This window comes from Camponotus floridanus, unplaced genomic scaffold, assembly GCF_003227725.1.
Source record: "Camponotus floridanus strain SB8 unplaced genomic scaffold, Cflo_v7.5 scaffold8, whole genome shotgun sequence".
Taxonomy (NCBI): domain Eukaryota; kingdom Metazoa; phylum Arthropoda; class Insecta; order Hymenoptera; family Formicidae; genus Camponotus; species Camponotus floridanus.
In genome coordinates, this window is record NW_020229849.1 from 1,449,214 (window position 1) to 1,471,170 (window position 21,957).

A 21,957-nucleotide genomic window follows, 5' to 3' on the forward strand; every position below is an offset into this window, starting at 1 on the left:
ATCATATTTGCTATAGATACTCATGGTGGAAGAGTATACACTTTTACGATAAATACTTTATACATTAAGGACTTAGAGCAATATGTTGTAAGTATAATTGAACTATTTTAAGGAAAGAGAATAATATGTACATACATAGTATAATTGATAATATATATATTCATATAACGAATACTGTGTATTTCAAATAGTAACAGTTTATTATCACTAACATTCTGCGTTGACATTAATGACATAAGAAATATACATATCTACATGTAATGGCGTACATTTACAGTTTTCGATGCATTTACGAATTTCTTGATTAACAAAAAGCGGTCAAATCACAATTAATTAAATGAAAAGGCATGTTTTTTTTAAGTATTGTAGAAAAATGGATTCGCTGATTACAAGTGCAGCAAAAAGCATGAAACGGATGAATTGAATATCATGTAAAAAGAACGCTTTTTCTAGTTATTGTAAATGCGAAAAAAATATTCATTTCACGTTTTCTAAATGTTGTAGACGTGAATCAAAAAAGTCTTTTCTGTGAGAAAGTGGCACGTGTTTCTCCCTCAAAAGAGTCTTTTCATTTCCATAAGCTGTATATATACGTTTTCCTTCCTCTCCTAAGAGAGATCTTAAGGCTCTGTTTCTAATTAACGTTTTCTCAAAAAATTCTTGTCCCCCTTTAACATACTCTGCTCCTAGATTACACAAGGCTTCATCGTCCTTCTTGTCAAGCTGATAACTTCGATAATCTTTGATTCCAAACCACGATATCGCACCCACTATGGTGAAACTCGAGTAAAGTGTTCGACACAGTACCACATTCTGGCCACGCAATTTGAATTTGTATGTTATAGCGTTATAAAGTGTCCACAATATTGTTATAATCAGAGCTGAGAGGTATGAATTGAAATATGGCTCCTCCGCCTGAATTCGCAGAATCTCGCACGCTATCGCGAATTTTTGCGCACTCTCCGAGAGCGTCACCCCATTCAACAAGCTTTGTGCGTCTTGTCGCGTCCAGTCTATCCGCTGCTCCTTAACTTGCATGTTCTTGTAGAGTTGTTCTGTCGTATTAGTAAAATTGGCAGGAATTCCCAGTATCGCTCCATACTTGTTATTGAGGGTCCCAGCATGAAATAAATCAAGACCAAACACACTGAAGGGCTGTATAATATTCCTAATGTCATCGGATAGTTTTAAATCGTTCATTACTTCCTGGATTCTCTGCTGTATTTTAAAACCTACGGGGATTTCTTTGCCCATTCTATATGTTTGGGAAAAGTAAACAAAAAGTAAATTAAATTAGATTCAGATTTAGAGTGAATCTCAATAACTTTTGCTACTTACTGATAATACGTGGCTACTATAAATCTGTATTTACTTAAAAAGATAGTATGTGGCATGAGAACTGCATAATATCCAACAGCAGTTGCTGTTATACCCAAGATTAAGTTTCTATATTTAAATGAAAATATATTCATTTTTTGCTACAAGGCTCTGAAAATGAAATTTATATATAAATTATTTTTGAATATGACATTTGTTAGTATAATATTATAATAAATAGATATATTAAATGCTGCCCTCCTCTATCTTTTGCAAGTGGCCCAAGTCAATTTTGGAAAATTATTTAAACTTTTTTTTTATTGCACTGTATCTTCTGTATCTCGCTTAAATCAGCTGTTGTTATATACAATTATATTATATACAATTATTATATACATATAATTATACATTATATAATTTATACATTAATTTAATAATATACATTATTCATATACATTAATTTAATAATATATATGAAGCTAATATATAGTAATATATATTATGCTTTCTTGAGACATTTACTTGAAAAATAAATTAATAATATAGTTTATTATTAATTTTATAGTTTATTTTTATAAAATTAAAAAATTTTTTTTATTGTACTGTATTTTCTGTACCTCACTTAAATCAGCTGTTCTTCCAAATTTGACTTGGCCGTCAAAATCAATGGTTCCTAGTATTTTAGGCGATACTTACGTTAACAAATATTTGATATAGAAATTAATAACAAAAAATGTATTTAAAAAATATATTTTTTTCTCTTTTATAGATATATACAATACTCGATGAAAATTCGCACATAGCATGCCTAACTTAACCTGACACATACCATAATCCAATCGGACTCTAACCTAAAGGTACATTCGGAAATCTACTCGTCGGATGGAATAGCATTTCAATTGACCAATCAGAATAAAAGAAGGAAATATTTATTTGTCTGGATTGGTCGATCAAAGGATACTTGACCCCACATGTAGGATTTTTGAACACATCCTTGAGTTGTTTTGGAGCAATTCGAACTTGCTGTTAGTTTTAAACATGACGGAGGCTGTGGAAGATATTTTCGTTCGGATAGAACGGGCGTTTCCAATACTTAGCGAAAAGCTATTGCATGTAATATTTACTTACAATATATATTGCTAATATTACAAGTTTGCATTTTTCTAACTGAATTATATTTTACGATATTGATGATTGACAATCCGTGAAACTATACTCTTGATACGTCAATAAATATTATATAATAATATATATTAATTTAATTTGTACATTATATAATATTATATATTAATTTAATAATATATATGAAGCATAATATATAGTAATATATATTATGCTTCATATATATTATATATATATATATCATATATAATATATAGTAATATATATTATGCTTTCTTGAGACATTTATTTGAAAAACAAATTAATAATTTAGTTTATTTTTAATTTTATAGTTTATTTTTATAAAATTATTTAAAAATTTTTTTTTATTGTACCATATCTTCTGTATCTCACTTAAATCAGCTGTTCTTCCAAATTTGACTTGGTCATCAAAATCAATGGCTCCTAGTATTTTGGCGATACTTACGTTAACAAATATTTGGCATAAAAATTAATAACAAAAAATGTATTTTAAAAATATATTTTCTTCTCTTTTATAGGTATATACAATACTCGATGAAAATTCTCACATAGCATGCCTAATAATAATTTTAATTGGAATAATTCAGTGATTATTTTTTATTTCCAAAAATAATTGTTCTTGTCTTCTTCAGACTAAGGAAGAATGCACAGAGGAGGAGTTTGCGAATCTTGCGGAGGATGTGCGAGTTCTGAAGCTGTCACAATTTGTCGAGGATATTGTTATTCATCATATAGAGCAATACATTCGTTGGCATGTAGCACCAGTGTTCTGGGAAAAGTTTGAGAATACAGAAGACAGTAAACGAGGATTTGAATTGTTCAAGTCTGCGGTAGATGATCTGTACAGCAATCTCACCGAGTTTCTACCTCTTTTGAAAAAGTTGGAATATTTAAGACAGAACCAGGATGTGGTTACGGATCCATCAAGCGTCGAGAATGATATAGAAGCGCGATTCAAGCTCATTGTGAGAGCAACATTGTTGAGTCAATTACCTCTGTATCATGAATGTATTATAGAACATTTCTATAAAATCGCCTTTAATGTATTTTGCAATTCGGATAATTCGTCGCCAGGTAAATGTCAAGATTTATCTTAATTCATTTTACTCATGATTTTTCCAAAATGTATGAGTTATTACAGAAATGTATTTATTTCAAAGCAGATGTATCGGTTAATGAGATCCAATGCGTTGGATGTGCTCAGGAAGTCGAGAACTGTCAATGCCAAATGATAGTTTACATATTTCACGAGACAAACAGAAAACTAATTGAGCTGAAATTATTGGAGAGACTTGTAGGAAATGTGCTCACATCGTTAATTCATATTCGTATCGAGAATCACGTGATTCAAACATGCGACAAAACATTTGATGTGTCGCAATTGATTCCATTAGAAAATGTATGTGAATTTTTAAAACTATTATACATTAATGATACTATGTATATTGATGTTGTATTTTTATAGTGGCTGGAAACTGTCGTCATGAGTTGGCTGATAAGAATTTATTCCGGTGGCTTTTCAAAAACAGTAACACTTAGTGACGAAATTCGTAATGCCATAAATAAATTTAAACAAAAGTTATCTCATTTTCTGTATGAAACATATACCAAGATAAGAATCAATCATCTCTTTAATATAATAATAGGTATGGTATGTCATTTATATGTATACATCTAACAAGGGGAGGTCGCGGTTGACTCATCACCGATTTTGATCTCCTTTGGTGTGGTGAATCTACATCGAAAAAAAGTTGATCCGTGTTCGAGCTTTTCGTCCAATGCGCCTTGTAAAAAAAATTTTTTTTTTCTCGAAGTGCAGAGAAATTGCCAGGTTCGTTATCAGGCCTAAAGAAAGACTCTTTTTCGATCGGTGCCGCTAGTCCAGCGGCAGAGCGCAAGACTAGTAACTCGCGGGATCACAGGTTCGAGACCGTGGGCTCTGATAATTTTTTTAATTTTTTTTTAATTATTTTATTTATATATGTGTGTGTATATGTAACATGTATTATGTTAAATAAATATTCGGTATACTAATAATGTCACACACTTTTCATGTTTCATAGTTGTTGTTTACAAAAACGGTTTTTCTACCTGCTGTGAACCGCTGGATGCTACCGTTAAAATATCGTTACAGAAAACGTTACGAGGGGGGAGGGGGGAAGGCTCGTGTGTTCCTGTCAAAGATTCTAGAAGGTCGATTAGAAAATATATCTTACTTATATATTTATAATATATTTATTACATATTACATATTTATGCAGAAAATAATAAAGAGTAATAAATTAATAATAAAGAGTAATAAATTAAATAGATAGATAAAGAAATAATTACATAATAAATACATAAAGAATAAATTAAATAGATACGTTCGTTAAAATGTAATTGTAATGCGTGCGTTTTTATTAAATGTGCTGTATGCGGAAAATATTTATGTTTTGCATGTTTTTATGATTTATATCATCCGGCGCAATGTAACAAATAAACAAAAAATGTATTTATTCTTTTATTTTTTTTAACTAATTATTTTTTTATGTATCTATATAATTCTTTATGTATTTATTATGTAATTATTTCTTTATCTATCTATTTAATTTATTACTCTTTATTATTAATTTATTACTCTTTATTATTTTCTGCATAAATATGTAATATGTAATAAATATATTATAAATATATAAGTAAGATATATTTTCTAATCGACCTTCTAGAATCTTTGACAGGAACACACGAGCCTTCCCCCCTCCCCCCCTCGTAACGTTTTCTGTAACGATATTTTAACGGTAGCATCCAGCGGTTCACAGCAGGTAGAAAAACCGTTTTTGTAAACAACAACTATGAAACATGAAAAGTGTGTGACATTATTAGTATACCGAATATTTATTTAACATAATACATGTTACATATACACACACATATATAAATAAAATAATTAAAAAAAAATTAAAAAAATTATCAGAGCCCACGGTCTCGAACCTGGGATCCCGCAAGTTACTAGTCTTGCGCTCTGCCGCTGGACTAGCGACACCGATCGAAAAAGAGTCTTTCTTTAGGCCTGATAACGAACCTGGCAATTTCTCTGCACTTCGAGAAAAAAAAAATTTTTTTTACAAGGCGCATTGGACGAAAAGCTCGAACACGGATCAACTTTTTTTCGATGTAGATTCACCACACCAAAGGAGATCAAAATCGGTGATGAGTCAACCGCGACCTCCCCTTGTAAGTATAATAATATATAACATCTAAAGTATAATAATTATAAAATTATAAAATATAATAATTATAAAATTATAAAATATAATAATTTATATTTATTTATAAAATATAATAATTTATATTTACATGCTATATTTTTCTGCAGAATATCCCGAGTCACAACCCGCAGTGGATGATCTCCGAATTTGCCTGGAAAGAACCGATCAACGAAAAGTCTTAATTAAAAATTTGCAAGAAGCGATTAAAACGAGGCTCCTACATCCTGGTGTGAACACTCCGGATATAGTGACAGCTTACATTGCCGCAATCAAAGCACTCAAGCATCTCGATTCGACGGGAGTTCTTTTGGAAGCTGTAACGGAACCTATCAAGTGAGTTCTCTGCATCTTGTCGCATAATAAATTTTCGCCTATCGATTTTTCAAATATGTTTATTTCTTCAGGAGTTATTTGAGGAGCAGAGAGGATACCGTACGTTCTGTTGTTAATAGCCTGCTCGACGATTCGCCAAGTGAATTAGCTGACGAATTGGTAAAGGGAGAGTGTCTGCAACTGGACGACGGTTCGGCGGATGACGAGACCGAGGATTGGGAAAAATGGATGCCGGATCCAGTCGATGCTGATCCCGGTAAATCGCGAGATTTTACTAGCGGCGTTTTAAAACAGTCTGCATTATGTTGGCTGCACAGAGGAAAATATCATTCTATTGCCAAGAAAAGCGATTACTCAGTTTATTTTTCCTTTTTTTAAGTAATAATTTTCTTCAACAAAGAATATATTCTTGATAATAGTCTTAAAATATACTCATCACAAGTGTTGGAAAATCTCATTATCATACTCGAAAAAAGAAATTATTTTCTTTTCAAGAATATTGTAAAATTGTATTTAAAAAAATCAAACTTATTCTACGTCAACTCTTGTAGTAAGCAAACCAAATTTTTGTTTTAATATTCTTGACTAAAATACTGCACTTACTAAAATTCAGAATATATTCAATTAAATTTAATGCTTGTGGTGAACTTATGATATATTTGCGGATATACAAACTTATGATATACTTAAAATAAATAATACTTTCTTGAATACAGTATACATTTTTCTCTGTGTGGCTTTGCTCATAATTCAGTTTTAAATATATAGGATTTATTTTCTTTCAGCTAAATCAACGCAGCGCAAGGTGTCCGACATAATCTCTACGTTAGTGAACGTCTACGGTAGTCAGGATTTATTTGTCAACGAGTACCGAACATTGCTGGCAGACAGATTGTTATCGCAACTCAACTATCATACCGAACGTGAGATACGTCACTTAGAATTATTGAAGAGACGGTTTGGAGAGAATCAGTTGCATTACTGCGAAGTTATGCTGAAAGATGTTTACGACTCGAAAAGAATAGACGGTAATATCCACTCCGATACCAGTTACAATCTGCAGAGGGAACTCTTTCCCACTTCCGCGCTCATATTGTCGGCACAATTCTGGCCGCCGTTCAAAGAAGACTGGAAGCTGAAACTACCGAATATCGTGCAGAATCAATTGAATAAGTACGTGAAGGCGTTTGAGGCCTTGAAGGGAAATAGGACGCTCTGTTGGAAGCCTCATTTAGGAAATGTGAGTCTGGAAATTGAATTGAAAGATAGAAAGTTGGACATAAATGTTACGCCGGTGCACGCAACGATTATCTTGCATTTTCAAGATAAAAGTAAGTACAATGGACGATTATTATTGTAAACATAATCATATCCCAGGTAGAACATGAAACTCATAATGACATCATTATGACGTCACCTAAAAGTCATTTTAGAAAAATCATAATGATCTCATTTGATATACTTTTGGCAATGTTTTGATGACTTATTTTTGATATTAAACAATTCTAGCAAACTCTGTTGGAGAATATATATACTTCGCGTATGAAATCTTAAGAATCAATCATAATAATATCATTTTTTATATATATTACGCAATTACTTGTTTATTTAATTATTCGTGTATATTTTAATTTTATTTAAGCAACATAATCTTTTTAAAATTATATAATGCGATTATTGAACTTAAAAATTTATGATTCTTTTTGTCATCTTTAACTCATTTTTTAATCACTTTTTTTTAAGTAACTCTTAAGTGATAAATAAAATCATGATAACGTCATAATGATGTCATTATGAGTTTCATGTTCTACCTGGGTCGCGTATGAAATCTTAAGAATCAATCATAATAATATCATTTTTTATATATATTACGCAATTACTTGTTTATTTAATTATTCATGTATATTTTAATTATATTTAAGCAACATAATCTTTTTAAAATTATATCATGTGATTATTGAACTTAAAAATTTATGATTCTTTTTGTCATCTTTAACTCATTTTTTAATCACTTTTGTTTAAGTAACTTTTAAGTGATAAATAAAATCATGATAACGTCATAATGATGTCATTATGAGTTTCATGTTCTACCTGGGATAGTGAGAAGATTACTAATTAAAGTTGATTTATAGGTGAATGGGCTTTGCAAGATTTGGCGGAAGTGATACACGCTCCAGCAACTGTTTTACGACGTAAGATGACATTCTGGGTATCGCAAGGCCTTTTAAAAGAAACTTCCAATGATGTATACGTTTTGCAAGAAGAAAGTACATCCAAGAATCGCTTATCAACGGACATTGTTGAGGAGGAGGAAACCGAAAGCGTCATGGCCTCGGCCAGCGATCAAAGAGAGGAGGAACTGCAAGTGTTTTGGTCGTATATTGTTGGAATGTTGACGAATCTAGATTCGATGCCAATAGAAAGGATTCATCAGATGTTGAAAATGTTTGCATCTCAAGGACCCGGCGCCGTGGAATGCGGTTTACCGGAATTGAGGCAATTTCTGGATAGAAAAGTCAGGGAACATCAACTACTGCTCTCCGGTAGTTTCTATCGATTACCAAAATCATAAATTTTTTGTCTCATTATTTCATTCTCGACGTTTTGATACACGAGATCACATTTGTGAGATTACATTTGTATAGTAATGATAGAAAAACATAATTTGTGATATTAAGATAAAGGCGATATCTGGTTTCTTATTACCACAGAAAAATATTTTTCTTGATAGAGAAATAAAGTTTATATAATACAAACTTATAATGCATAAATACTCCAATATATTGAGTATTTATATATATACATATTTATACATAAAATGTCAATTTACCGACTTTCTTAATAAATAATTAGCATACATATATACAATTTCAATGAAATAGAAGACTTGTGTGTTCAACTCAGTTCCTTTGATCCTTCAAAAATCAAAAAGAGGTTATCGAGTATTGAAAAAATATTTTTATTGCCGTTCATCATAATATTTTATACATGTTTCCGTATAAACTATTTTATTTGCACTTTTATTGCAAACTATAAATTTTCTTTCGTAAGTAGCATACAGTATAGTATGATTCACACATAATCAGATCTTTCCGAGATTTCAGAAAACAGATTAGCTTCTCATTGTCACTTATACAATAATATTGCCACATATATTCTGCACATATCTCAACATTAAAATAAAATATGAAACTAAAAAATTATCATATAATAAATTTCGGCAAAAAAAAAACTATATATAACTATAGAATAATAAATGTAAATTCGCATGCTATATAAGATCTAACAAGATTGCTTGCACATATATATTTCCTTATATAACTTATCTGTATACATATTTATAAATATGATAACAGGATATAAATAAATTATCCCGGGATTTACTTTTGCGATGATAATAGAAATAATATCGAGGGAAACATTTTTTTAAATAATAAAATGATATCTATACGTATATATATGCAATTTACATGATTGAGAAATTATATCGTAGTACAAATGTATAAACTTTTTTTACAATAAATGTAAAAATTAAAATAAATTTACTCTTTAGGGTTAAATAATAATTGTAATATATATATATATATATATATATATATATATATATATATATATATATGCAAAATATATATATACATTACAATTTCGTTTAACGCAAAAGTAAACCACAGTCGTATTTATTCATATCATCCAGATGTTTAACTGAGTGTCAGTGCATATGTATAATACATTATGTATACATGTGTAATAATTTATGTTCTTATGCGCATACATATATTAAACAGCATATACATAAAGAGTATACATATCTGTTTTTGTATATAATCCATCGCGAAATGCGCAAGTAATTTGCTCCTTCTAATAAAGGACAATAATATTCAAAACACTTCATTAAATCAATTATTTACGTACAATAATAAAATATATATTTATATATATATATATCGGATATTTACGTTGTGAACTTAAGTAGATTTCAGATCACTCTTAATGTGTAGCTGTATGTGTGTATGTATGCTTTTTCAGCATTTATATATATATACACAGAGGACCAAGTTATTGGTATCTAAAAGGGACTCTTCGGATAAAAATTCAAAAATATCTGTCGAGAAAGAACGAGTATAACATTTGACACATGGATGACTATACATAGGATTTATAAACGCGTGCAACTCTGTTGAGAAATCGTTCTTAGTCGTTACATGTACAATATGGCAGACCTAAAAATGGTGCAACTAATACACAACGATAAAGTCGATATTAAGTAAATCACTCTCTCACGCAAACACTCTTGCACCTGTGGAGATTACATACATATTTGTTTATTCGTATGATTATAATATCTTGTAAATAATTTTGCAACGTAACGACAAATCGATATCTCATTTGTTTTTGTTTCGTCGATAGTATCAATATCTAGTGATTATTAATCTCGAATGCGACAAATTTCATATGTTGAGGCATTATTGGCGCCCACTGTACATATATACACATATATATATATGTATATAAATATATATGTGTACATATATATGCAAATACATTCGTATTCAATGATTCTGCGATTCGAAAATCAGAAATTCTCGCAACATTTTCTTCAAACATTTGTAATTTTTATTCCATAAAAATTTTGGCAACACTCGAAAAACGTCCCGAAGAGGACGTCTTGTTCTTATGGTCATCAAAGTATTGCACAATTGACGTTTTAAAATATTTTCCGCGATTAGCAGAAATTAGATTCTTTAATACTTTTGGCTGAAACAATATATACATGTAGCTCTCGTACATCCGCATCCGATGACGGATCTTTAAAGCCTTCTCTTCGGGATATTCGCGATTCTAGATGCAGGTATCTTAATGGATCCTTTTCGCAGTTTGTCACGAAAAAGATTCATAGAAAAAAATTCACCTTTAAACTTTATTTGTGGCTAACTTTATCCTATCATTCTCTTTCCCTTTGTATATGTATTGAGAAAGTAAATTTTGATTGCACATTTCTAATGCTATTACGTAAATTACGTAATAAACGTACGATATTAACAAAGCTTTAAAAAAAAATCAGTAACATGACTCTACTTGATCGCACTACGTTAATATTATATATATATAAGGCACATTTATATAAGAGAGTTGTACAGAATTTCGAGTTTTTTTTTTTGACATGATGCGTCACACGAGAAAAGAGGAAGACACAGAATATCATTTGCAATTTTCTTCAGCGGAGTTTCCAATCCATTTAGAGCTGATTCACGCGTTTTCTTTTTTTCCGCGCAACACCTTCTTAGCGATTAATTCTAAAAAAAACGCGCGGGTGTGTTATATCTCATCGTGTTTAAGTTGTATTAATATTGTCACATCTCCGATGACGAAGTATGCCAGCGTAGGAGTCGTAAGTACTAGGGAAAGCGCGAAAATATTTCATTTCGCCGTCACGAGAAGAGAGAGAAAATAAAATACTCCAGATATCGTACGCTACGATAATATAATTTCCCTTCCCTCGAAGGGAAAAATTAAAATATCTGGCAAAATATATTGTCTTTGTAATAAAAACTACCGCTAATTACTACTGTTGCACCGAAATTGCGCGTACTTGACTCGTGTCCGGAATAAACGAGTCCCGCGTTTACTCGCCCAAAAATAATATGTCAATTGTACATATTTGAATATCTAATATATTATGCAAGTGCACTTTATAACGCTAATGTTTTGCAAAATGAATTATATATTATATGAATATATTATATATATTACACAGGGTGTATCTTAAAAAGCTCCCACCAAGTAAATAGCGTTATTCCTGATTAAAAACCGAGTCGAAGAGTCCTGAATCATTTTTTTTTCCCAAGATTCATTAAATAATTAAGATTTAAGTATTAAAAAGATTTCTGAAGAGATGAATTGTTTAAAAATTAACGCAAAACAGTTTATTTTTTTGCTTCATACGTTGACAACGAGGAAGTTTGTCTGTTTATTGGCGCGACTTTACTCATTAATTACCGCATTATTAAGCATTATAAAATGGAAAGAAATGCTTCAGGACTTTTCGACTCGGTTTTTAATCAGGAATAACGTTATTTGCTTAGTGGGAGATTTTTAAGATACACCCTGCATATCGTGCGTTCGTCGACGATGACGAGAAATGGCTCGGAATCCAATCGACGATTCCAATCGCCGAAAGAGAAACTACATTTCTGAACATTAAGAGGATACAGGATGATGGATAAGCTTGACGAACAGGGCTGGTGACGCGGACGGACGGCGAAGGTGGTCGGCTGGTTGGTGAACCGATCGAACGCGGGATGCTGTTCCAGAGTCCAGGTGTTAGCACGGGGCGAGTGGATATCCATTGTTAGCACTCCAAGCCTACAGGCCACGGGCAACCACGAGTTAACAAGAAAGAAAAGAAAAAACAGTTTGTTAGTAATCTGATTATGACTCTGACCGACGTTAACATTAAGTGTCTAGCTCGCTAGCTGAGAGAAATATAGTTAGTGGTGAAAAGCAACGCTTTCGTATGCATGGTAGTTTACTAATATCAGTATTAGAATTTTTTTATCTCGAATCGACCCTTCATGACTGGGAGATTTTCGTCTTGTCATCTATTATCGTTCCACGTGTATAAAATTCGAAAATTGATCAAGCATTGCTTTGCACCGGCTATTTGTAATATTATTATTAGTGTGAAGCATTCTCGACTTGTATACGCGTCATGACAAGATAATAGTCTAACACGCGAAAAATCATCAATTCATATCGAATATCAAGCTCTAGCACTTTGTTATTTTATGAATATATGCTCGTCTATCTCGATGACGATTAGATCCGTTTCTTTCAAGTACAAAGGCGTGACATAGTTTGTATATACTTCGTATATCCTCCCCGCGCATAGAACAGCTACAAAATCGTAAATCGATAGATACATTGTTATAGTGATTCGCGTCAAGGTAGATGCACTAATGAACGAGAACTCTATTGGTCTCTTATACAATTCTCACGTTAAAGCGGTTTTCTCGAAATCTACTCCGATTGTCATTTATTTTCAAATTTATATTTTTTCTTAAAAACGAGATCTCGAAAATATATTTAAATATTAATTTTAATATTAAATATTTATTTATAATATTAATTCTGATTAATAATATGTCGCACGAAATTGAATCAAAACAGTATTTATTTCTGGTACATCTACCCTACACTGTTTGTAGCTGCCTGTACGTCGGATGTCAGAAAAAAAAAGAAACATTCGGTGGAAAAAAAAGGACCGATCGCTATCTGTTGTTAATCGTTACACACGTACGTTACGTCCGAATATTATTACAGTGATGATTTCAGACAGGCAGCCTTGGGTGTGCACCTGCCACCACATTAGCACCGATTAAATGAGAGAAAGATTACAACGAAATTTCCAATTACATATAAGTTGCGGTGGTATTATTGTACCGATTATTGATCGATCTTTAGTGATTAATGTCCCATCAGCAAGCAGGTGTCAGAGGCTCATGAGTATTGCATGTGCCATACAGAACAGATATCTGTAGTACAATTCCAGGCAATTTTTTTAAAAAGAAGCATATTATTATTATTAATATACGCTATTGTAAACAAATTTTTCTATTCATATATGTATATATATATATATATATTAATGTAAATTGGATCTGTCGAGTAATAACTGGAGATTCGACGAGAAACTTATAGATCAAAAGTTATGCAAGAAAGCACGAGAAATAAATGATTTAAATTTTTTTTTAAATTTTTACCGAGATAGATCAAGTATATAATTTTTGAAGGAGTAGAAATATAATGTCGAAAATTTATTTACGAATATATATAAGAGAGTAAGCTACTAGAGTTAAACAAATTTTTCTCAATTTCGATTTTGTTTGCGATTTATTAATTAAATAGTTATTAAATATTTATTAATTTAATAGTTTCATCGTAGAACCTGCCAATACTGATTGATTCGTGATTTGTAAAATATCCTTTATGTACATACGGATTCATGTGTATATGTGCATAACTATGCGAATTAAATCTCGTGTGAATAACTTTTTTGTTGTCAGAATAATACAAATCAGAGAGCATAAATAAAATATAATTGCTAAATCCGTGATTGCTTTCGCTTTACGTTAAGAAAGTAATTATATAGTTGTAAAATTAGAAATCAAAATTCTAGGACTAAAATAGTTTCTAAAATTAAAAATTTGAATTGAAAAAACTGTACTTTCCAGTCTACATTTTTTCTATTCTATAAATTTATAAATCTATGAAAGGAAATATATATATATATATATATATATATATATATATATATATACAAGGTATGATTCTCTCAAACAAAACTAAAAAAATACTATTCGCACAAGCATACTTAATTCGTACACGCTATATATGCACAATATGTGAGCGTGTGTGTGTGTATTGTACGTACATATATCACTTGAAAACAATTTGCACAAAAAAACACACAGAAAAGACAAATTTTTATAAAAATTATAATTAATCATAAGCGATTTTTATTTGAAAAAATTATTTCATAAAAGAGTGGTCATATCCGCGCATATTCGTATCAATCTGAGCGTGTGTATACGTGTGTGTAGAGTATTATATTGTTAGTCTTTTATAAATAAAGATAGTGCAAGTTGTGCGGTCTATAAAGAATGAAATTGCATCTCTATGATAAGGAATGTCAATTATGTTGTAAAAAAAATACTTGTTAGTGAGATAAAAAATATGTAAAGAGGGCGGGATGCCATCTCTGGCAGCATTTTCATCACCGCGAGTCTAACTTTACTTCTTTTTTTGTTCGAACGTGTAAAAATCACGCAGATCGAAAAACAATTTTTATCGATATGTCGTATCGAATAAAAGGATGCTCAAAAGGCAAAATGAAATTAGCATACGTGAAAAATATTTCATCCGCGTAAATCTCACTGGTTAGCGCGAGTTTATCGAGAAATTAAATCGTGAGATGTGATTTGTTATAGTTGTAACAATAATTACGATAATAATAATAATAATTATAATAATAATTTAGATAATAAAGATCGGATCGACGCGTTACGTAAACCTTCGCATCGTTCCGCGTTACCGCCCCTTGAATTCTCATTTGCAACAAAAATATACATCTTGGACAAACACGTATGTTAATGTCGGAAAATAATTTCCAGATTGACGATCTGTTTATACGAGAATCTATGCGAGAATTTTTTATAATAATAAAAAAAAAAAAATATAAATAATAATCAAAGTCCTCCGGAAAAGTTTTTGAACAATGTTTTTTTGATATTATTATTTTGATGAACATCGTCTTTAAATTATAAATAATAATCAAAGTCCACCGGAAAAGTTTTTGAACAATGTTTTTTTGATATTATTATTTTGATGAACATTGTCTTTTAGATTTTTTTTCTTATTAATTACTGTGAATTATTATCTGCGTAAATATGTCTAAAAAGATAATATTCGTACTTATATGAATACGCATCCACTTTGCAAGCGCACACGCATAATGTGTTATAATTTGACTTTAAGGGGATGCCGGGTTTTACCGATAAAATGTTATATTTCATTTATGTCCGAAATCTTTTTATTAGTTGCACAAAATAATAAATACTCCTTCACGATTAAAGTACATACAGAAACAAAGAGGGAACCTGCTGATTTTATATTAAAAATTTAAAAAAACCTAAAAAATCATAAAAAGGTCATAACAATATTTGCTTAATATAAAAGTTTTGCAGTTAGCATGCACAAAATAAGATAGGTTCCCGCTAAAGATTGTATGAAGGAATATAAATGAATTTTTAGAAATAAGTTTAGAAGCCTAATGAAAAAGATTTCGGTTTTTTTACCGAAATATCTTTTTCATTAGGCTTCTAAATTCATTTCTAAAAATTCATTTATATTCCTTCATACAATCTCTAGCAAGAACCTATCTTATTTTATGCATACAAAGCAAATATTGTTACGATTTGACCTCAGAAGCCGATAAAAAACTGTAATTTTTCAATTTTTTCTTAATTTTTAGCATAAAATCAGGAGATTCCCGCTTTGTTTCTACTTTAATGGTGGAGAAGCATTTATTATTCTGTGCAATTAATAAAATGATTTCGGACAAAAATGAAATAAGACATTTTATCGGTAAAACAGAACTCCGGCATCCCGTTAATTTCTGAAATTATCGAGAGAAGAAAGGATCGAGACGAAATAATCTCCCGGATCTTCGCGGAAACTTTTCACTCGCAAAATTTATGCAAGCCGCATATTTTATAATCTTCCTCTCGGCGACCGTGACTCTAATTATAGGATTCTGCCTGACGCAAGGTGTTGTTCGCGCGTTCTATTTTCATCCGAATAATCGTGTCGCGAGAATTATCGCGAAAACTAACCGGAGGAGATGCGCACCCACGTCCCGTTGCGTCTTGTGTTTTTACGCGAACCGGTATATTTCGACATCCCGGATATGGAACACTCGCGGCCTTAGTTAAGAAAGAAGTCTCTCTCTCTCTTTCTCTCTCTTTCCATCCCACGCATCGATCCACCCATGTATGCGTAATCTCTCCCTCCCTTTCCTCAGCTCTTCCTTTCCTTCCCATTACCTCGACTATTATGGCTAATGAAAGTTTCCACTGTTGCAGGTCTGAGGAAAGTGCGACCCATTTCTCGGAGGTAGGGGGACATACGCTGCGACATTAATCAACTCTTCCGTACTATCGCCGGAAGTACAATCCGCGTATATAAATGTATATAAACATATACGTGTGTAAGAGAAAAAAAGGTCAAGTGATTCGATAATGAGAAACAACCGATGTCGATCGGTGCGGCGTCAGGTACACAGGACGAGGCGCGCAGGCACAACACCGCTGCTGCTCTGAACCGAGTGAAAGCTCTCCGAACTGACATCCGAGAGAGGAGACACGTGTCTAAGGTACGTATCTTCGCCGCGGATAATCTGGCATGCGGTAAAAACACGTACTCGGAGCGCGTTTGTGTTTGCGCGGATCTCGTCGTAATAAAAAATGGTAAAGCGACGTAATATAATTGCTGGTCGGAACGATCGGGACGCTTTCCGTTTCTGCCGGATCGGGAGGACGATGATGATAATCACCTTCGGATCTTAATACAAGAACGAATCCGTAGAGACGAGGAAGCATCCCGATCATTCGAGACGTCGAGACTGCAAGAAAGATGAAGATGGTGGAAAAAAAAAAAATTTAAGAGGACAAAAGAGAGAACTTAATGAATCGTCTGCAGACACTAACCTTTCCGCGTTGGTGCGAGAACAGTGCTTTTTCTCTCTCTCTCTTTCTCTCTCTTTCTCGCTCGCTCTCTCTCACTTTCTCTCTCTCTTTGTATACTCGCGCTGTCTCTGCGTGTTCACGAGAGAGCGCCGGCCCTTTGATAAGGGTGCTCGCGGATCTGACCCAGGTGTCTACGCTGCTTGGCAGCGGCCGCCGCTGCGCCTGTCGCCAACATACATAGCATGAGTACATATGATCGAGAGCCACGTCGAGAGTCACTTTCCGCGGACACTTTCGCGTCCCGGTCCGTCCGCCTATAAAATCTAGAATCTTGCCGCTATTATCAATGCAAACGACACACACCGGAGAGGAACCCGTTTCATAAAGAGAAAGAGAGGGATCCCCGTATAAATATATACAGGGTGTCCCAGACCTACCCAATCAGTCACTAATGGTAGATTCCTGAGATCATTTGGAAACGAAAATTCTGATACCAAAATGTTGAGAAAGTTGTAGTTTCGACGCTACAGAAGATTAAAGATTACCAATCGGCGCGTTACGTTCTCCTGTGCTCGGAAACAGTCAGTAGTTTGAACATCTTTATGAACAATTCGTTGACTGCGTCATGTTACATCATTATTGTAATGTTATTAAAGTTTCAATTACACTTGAACACATCTTTTTATTTCATATCAACTCCTCTATTGATGTCAACATTGTTGCGCGGATCCCTCGATATGTTATGTCCTTAAAAGCGGCGATTGGTAATCTTTAATCCTTTGTAGCGCCGAAATTATGTCTTCTTCAACATTTTGGTATTAGAATTTTCGTCTTCAAATAATCTCAGGAATCTGCCATTGACTCGATAAGTCTGGGACACCCTGTATATCGATGAGAAATAATCGTTATGCGTAAAAACGCACGGATTGCTTGACTGAATATTTATACCGGAGTATCTCTCTCCCTCATATGCAACGGGTTCCGGCGTTGTTACGAATTCGAGAGCACATTGTTACTACGAGACAGAGACAATTCTCCCTGCTACACGCGGAGAAAATTTAAGATTGCTTCTCTTGGTTCAATTCGTAACAACACCGCCGGATCAATGCTGATTATGTTGCCTACGGATTACGACCGATGCGCGAGCCACGTTTACGATTTCTTCGTCACATCTCTGTCTCCCAGGGGAGTGGACTAACACGGAGAACGCAGAAGCTACTAAATGCTTGACTCGCGCGAAATACTGTTCGGTATCGGCACGATGCTCGCCGACATGCATCGTAAAGATCTGTCGACTTTGAGCATCGCTGACATGGAATACATATGAGACACTGCACCCAATACAATACCGAGATATTCTTAAATAAGATTCGGAAATACTGCAAGTTTGTTTGATTTTTTTTAATAAGAATATAGTTGTCAAAAATTTAATCAGATTGATATTTTTTTTCAGTTTCATTAACATAATTATATTAATATATATTAATATATTAATATAATATAATATAATTATATTAATGAAACTGAAAAAAATATCAATCTGATTAAATTTTTGACAACTGTATTCTTATTATTATTAATTATTAATAAATATAAATATAATTTATATTTATTAATAAATATAAATTATATTTATATAATTATATAATAAATTATATAATAAATATATAATAAATATATAATAAATTATATAATAAATATATAATAAATATTAATATTTTATAAATATTATATAATATTTAATAAATATAAATATTAATATAATTATTAATATAATTATTCTTGTGCGGAAAATTTTTCCTAAAAAATTCGTTACTCAAAGATATCTCGGTACTAATGAGATTTTCGTGGTTTCGGTTTGTCTCGATCTTTCGTAACTCACGTTCGGTCGTACTCCTTAGGCTGTGGTAAGCTTGCTCGTCCTACCATAACACTCTGTAAGAATACTGTATTATCAATGAGAGAAGTCGTGCATCCCTGAAAAATTCTGTGTTAAAAATATTGTGACATTTCGCGAGAAGCGAGATACGGCTTTTTGTCGGAGACACGCACTTATTTACTTACTTACTATTATACATTTCATTAAAGCCTATCATGTACATCTTTACAAATATATCTCCTCTTCACTATCGACGTTTGTAGGTACGTGAGAGATTTTTTTTACATGTTTGTTGCGTATATATAAAATTCATTAAAATACTTGAGAAAATCTATTTGACACCGGGTTTCTTCTCGCTCCTGGAGCAGTCAAAATCCCATTTTTGATTTTTGTCGTGAAAATCAGGTAAATCTTTGTCATGTAAGCTAAAATGTATGCAACCATTCTACTCGTTCCTAACAACAATGAGTATTGAGATTACGTCTATCCGTTTCCCTTAACCTCGTATAAATATATCTATATAATGGCTAAAACTTTATAAAAATAAAATTAAATAAACGTATAAAATAATATAATATGATATATATATATATACATATAATATGTGTATGTATATATATAATTTGCATAACGCGTCGAATTTTAACATTACTTAAAGACTATGCCATCAAAAGAGTATTGCGTATCTATAAAATAATAATCCGTATAAATATTGTACGTGCGCTAACTAATCATCATTCGATTCTCCTTTGTTGCGGGGGCGTGGAGGCGCAATTAGAAAAGAAAGAAAAAAAAAAAAGAAAGAGAAATAAAGTATATACTTTTTAACGCATAGTCTTATCTGTATCGTCTCTGAATTTGCTACAAGTAAACGCTAGAACCATCAGTCCTCAAAATATTGTTTGGTCCCTGGGTATATTCTCCCTCCACCTACTGTCTGTCCGCTTTTTTTTTTAAAAAACCCTACATATACGTATATTTATTATAGACTACCTATCACCAGCCATTGCAACGTTGTATGGCGTGTCGCGCGATAGATTCAATTTCTGCCTGCATTGATGAGATACGACGAATCTTCGCTAAATTATTTTCTAATTCGATTGGCATCGTGCGATCAATAATGATAATTATCTCGATTGATTTTAAATTCGTCATTACATGTTTTCTAATAAAATTAGCTGCTATTTCTCGAGAATCTTACGATTGAACGCTCCTTTTCTCTTGATATTTATTTTCTCTCGTTTTTAGATAACTATTATCGCGCTAAACGATTCGCGTAATTACATCGCTAGAGTCGTCACTGCAAAGAGTTACGTAATTAGAAGTACGGGTGTTCATTCGGGACGAGTGATGTGTGAGAGAAACAATGTGAGTTTCGTAAGAGAGGTGGACGGATCGAGTTATTAGTTGTTTAGTCGCGTGTTAGATATCAACCCGAGGGATTCGATTGGGATTCTAGTGGTACTTTGTAGTTATAATCGTCGCTAAGCGTAATTTAAGTCAAGCGTGTCATAAAATGTATTCGCGAGATAAAAAAAGAAGAAGAAGAAGAAAACAAAAGGAGAAAGAAAACGCGGACTAAAATTCGGTTAATGTATTATACATACCATCACCGCCCTATCGATAGATTAAAACGATTTCTTTGTTTTAGTAAGGAGAAAAATGTCTCTAAGCTGTGACTTACAGTCTACGATAAACATCCCTTCGTCGAAAATATACTAACTTCGAACTCTAAAGAGAGAAAGCTTTAAAAAAAAAAAATACCTATATTACCTATATTACACAAGTACAACATTAATATCATTCATATACAGGGTGTTTCTTAATAAGCGCGAAAAATTTTAGGAGATGATTCTTTGTCGAAAATTAAGGGGGGGTTTTTCATATAAACATATACTCCTACATCCCTTCCTGTGGAGTTACACTCTTCCAAAAATGGGGATAAAATTTAGGTTTTTTAAATTTTTATTATAATTTTGGTTTTGTTCCAATTTTTCCAACATTTATTCTAATTTTATTTTTATTTTAAAATTTAATTTCTCGTAATTCGAAACCTATGCTATTTAGCATGGTGGTGTGGACGATAACGTATTTTTTCTTGAAAACTACTGATTTTATGAAAAAAATAAAAGAAATAAAAAAGTTTCTAAATAAATCAAACTTTTTAATGTATATTTTTAGATGATCGTATTCCTCATTAAAAAGTTTTAATCAAAAAGTGAATAAAGATTGCTAGTTTCATCCCCTTATAACAATAGGAGCACATTAAAAAATATTAATAATATTTAATAAACAATCTTTTTACTAATAAAAAATATTCACCTAATTTCATTTCTTTAACTTGTTCCAAATTTGAGAAAAAAATAAAAATCTAATTTTTACTCCAATTTTTGCAAAAGTGTATCACAGGGTGGGATATAGGAGTACATGTTTATATGAAAAAGAAAGCCCCCTTAATTTTCGACAAAGAATCATCTCTTAAAAAAAATTTGCACTTATTAAGAAACACCCTGTACATACAAAATAAATATATATGTATATAATATATTCTCTGAAATACTTTCATATACACGAACGTACATGTGTATACGCGCATATTTATAAAATAGCTACAACAAAAATGAATGGCCTTTGATTACTGCGTTGAGTAATGCGCGTTAACGATAACGCGAACACGAATCTCCCTAGTCGATCATAAGAAAATCCATTGTAAGATCTTACATGTATATAAAAAAAAATGTATCTATCCAACTTTCCTTACGTGATGGAGACGCGATTATTCATCACCGGG

The 21,957-nt window shown here is 32.1% G+C and overlaps 3 protein-coding genes across 8 annotated transcripts in view; 1 reads left to right on the top strand and 2 right to left on the bottom strand.

Annotated features, from left to right (window-relative positions):
- Positions 1-179: 179 nt before the first annotated feature.
- LOC105250815 (transmembrane protein 177) lies at positions 180-2,920 on the bottom strand. 3 transcript variants are annotated; one of them, XM_025414371.1, is made up of 3 exons: positions 2,906-2,920; positions 1,339-1,488; positions 180-1,255 (listed from the first exon to the last, which is right to left on the bottom strand). In XM_025414371.1, exons 2-3 carry the CDS (start codon positions 1,470-1,472, stop codon positions 478-480), a joined length of 912 nt encoding a protein of 303 aa, XP_025270156.1. In that variant the 5' UTR covers positions 1,473-1,488; positions 2,906-2,920; the 3' UTR covers positions 180-477. The 3 variants fall into 3 exon arrangements, with proteins under 3 accessions (XP_025270156.1, XP_025270155.1, XP_019882941.1); XM_025414370.1 differs by lacking the exon at positions 2,906-2,920 and adding an exon at positions 2,014-2,034; XM_020027382.2 differs by lacking the exon at positions 2,906-2,920 and adding an exon at positions 1,935-1,953.
- LOC105250814 (anaphase-promoting complex subunit 2) lies at positions 2,259-8,855 on the top strand. Of its 2 annotated transcripts, none has more exons than XM_011257104.3 (8): positions 2,259-2,430; positions 3,093-3,534; positions 3,621-3,859; positions 3,926-4,106; positions 5,819-6,044; positions 6,116-6,300; positions 6,830-7,375; positions 8,177-8,855. In XM_011257104.3, exons 1-8 carry the CDS (start codon positions 2,356-2,358, stop codon positions 8,614-8,616), a joined length of 2,334 nt encoding a protein of 777 aa, XP_011255406.1. In that variant the 5' UTR covers positions 2,259-2,355; the 3' UTR covers positions 8,617-8,855. The 2 variants fall into 2 exon arrangements, with proteins under 2 accessions (XP_011255406.1, XP_011255407.1); XM_011257105.3 differs by having other exon boundaries at positions 3,624-3,859.
- A 1,151-nt stretch (positions 8,856-10,006) lies between these two features.
- LOC105250816 (protein held out wings) overlaps positions 10,007-21,957 on the bottom strand; it is a 50,980-nt gene continuing 39,029 nt past the window's right edge. For all 3 annotated transcript variants that reach the window (XM_011257110.3, XM_011257109.3, XM_011257108.3), the window contains exons 7-8: positions 17,309-17,509; positions 10,007-12,407 (exon numbers count right to left, since the gene is read on the bottom strand). In XM_011257110.3, coding sequence (XP_011255412.1) covers positions 17,424-17,509 — 86 coding nt within the window. In that variant the 3' untranslated portion in view covers positions 10,007-12,407; positions 17,309-17,423. The remainder of the gene's footprint in view (positions 12,408-17,308; positions 17,510-21,957) is intronic.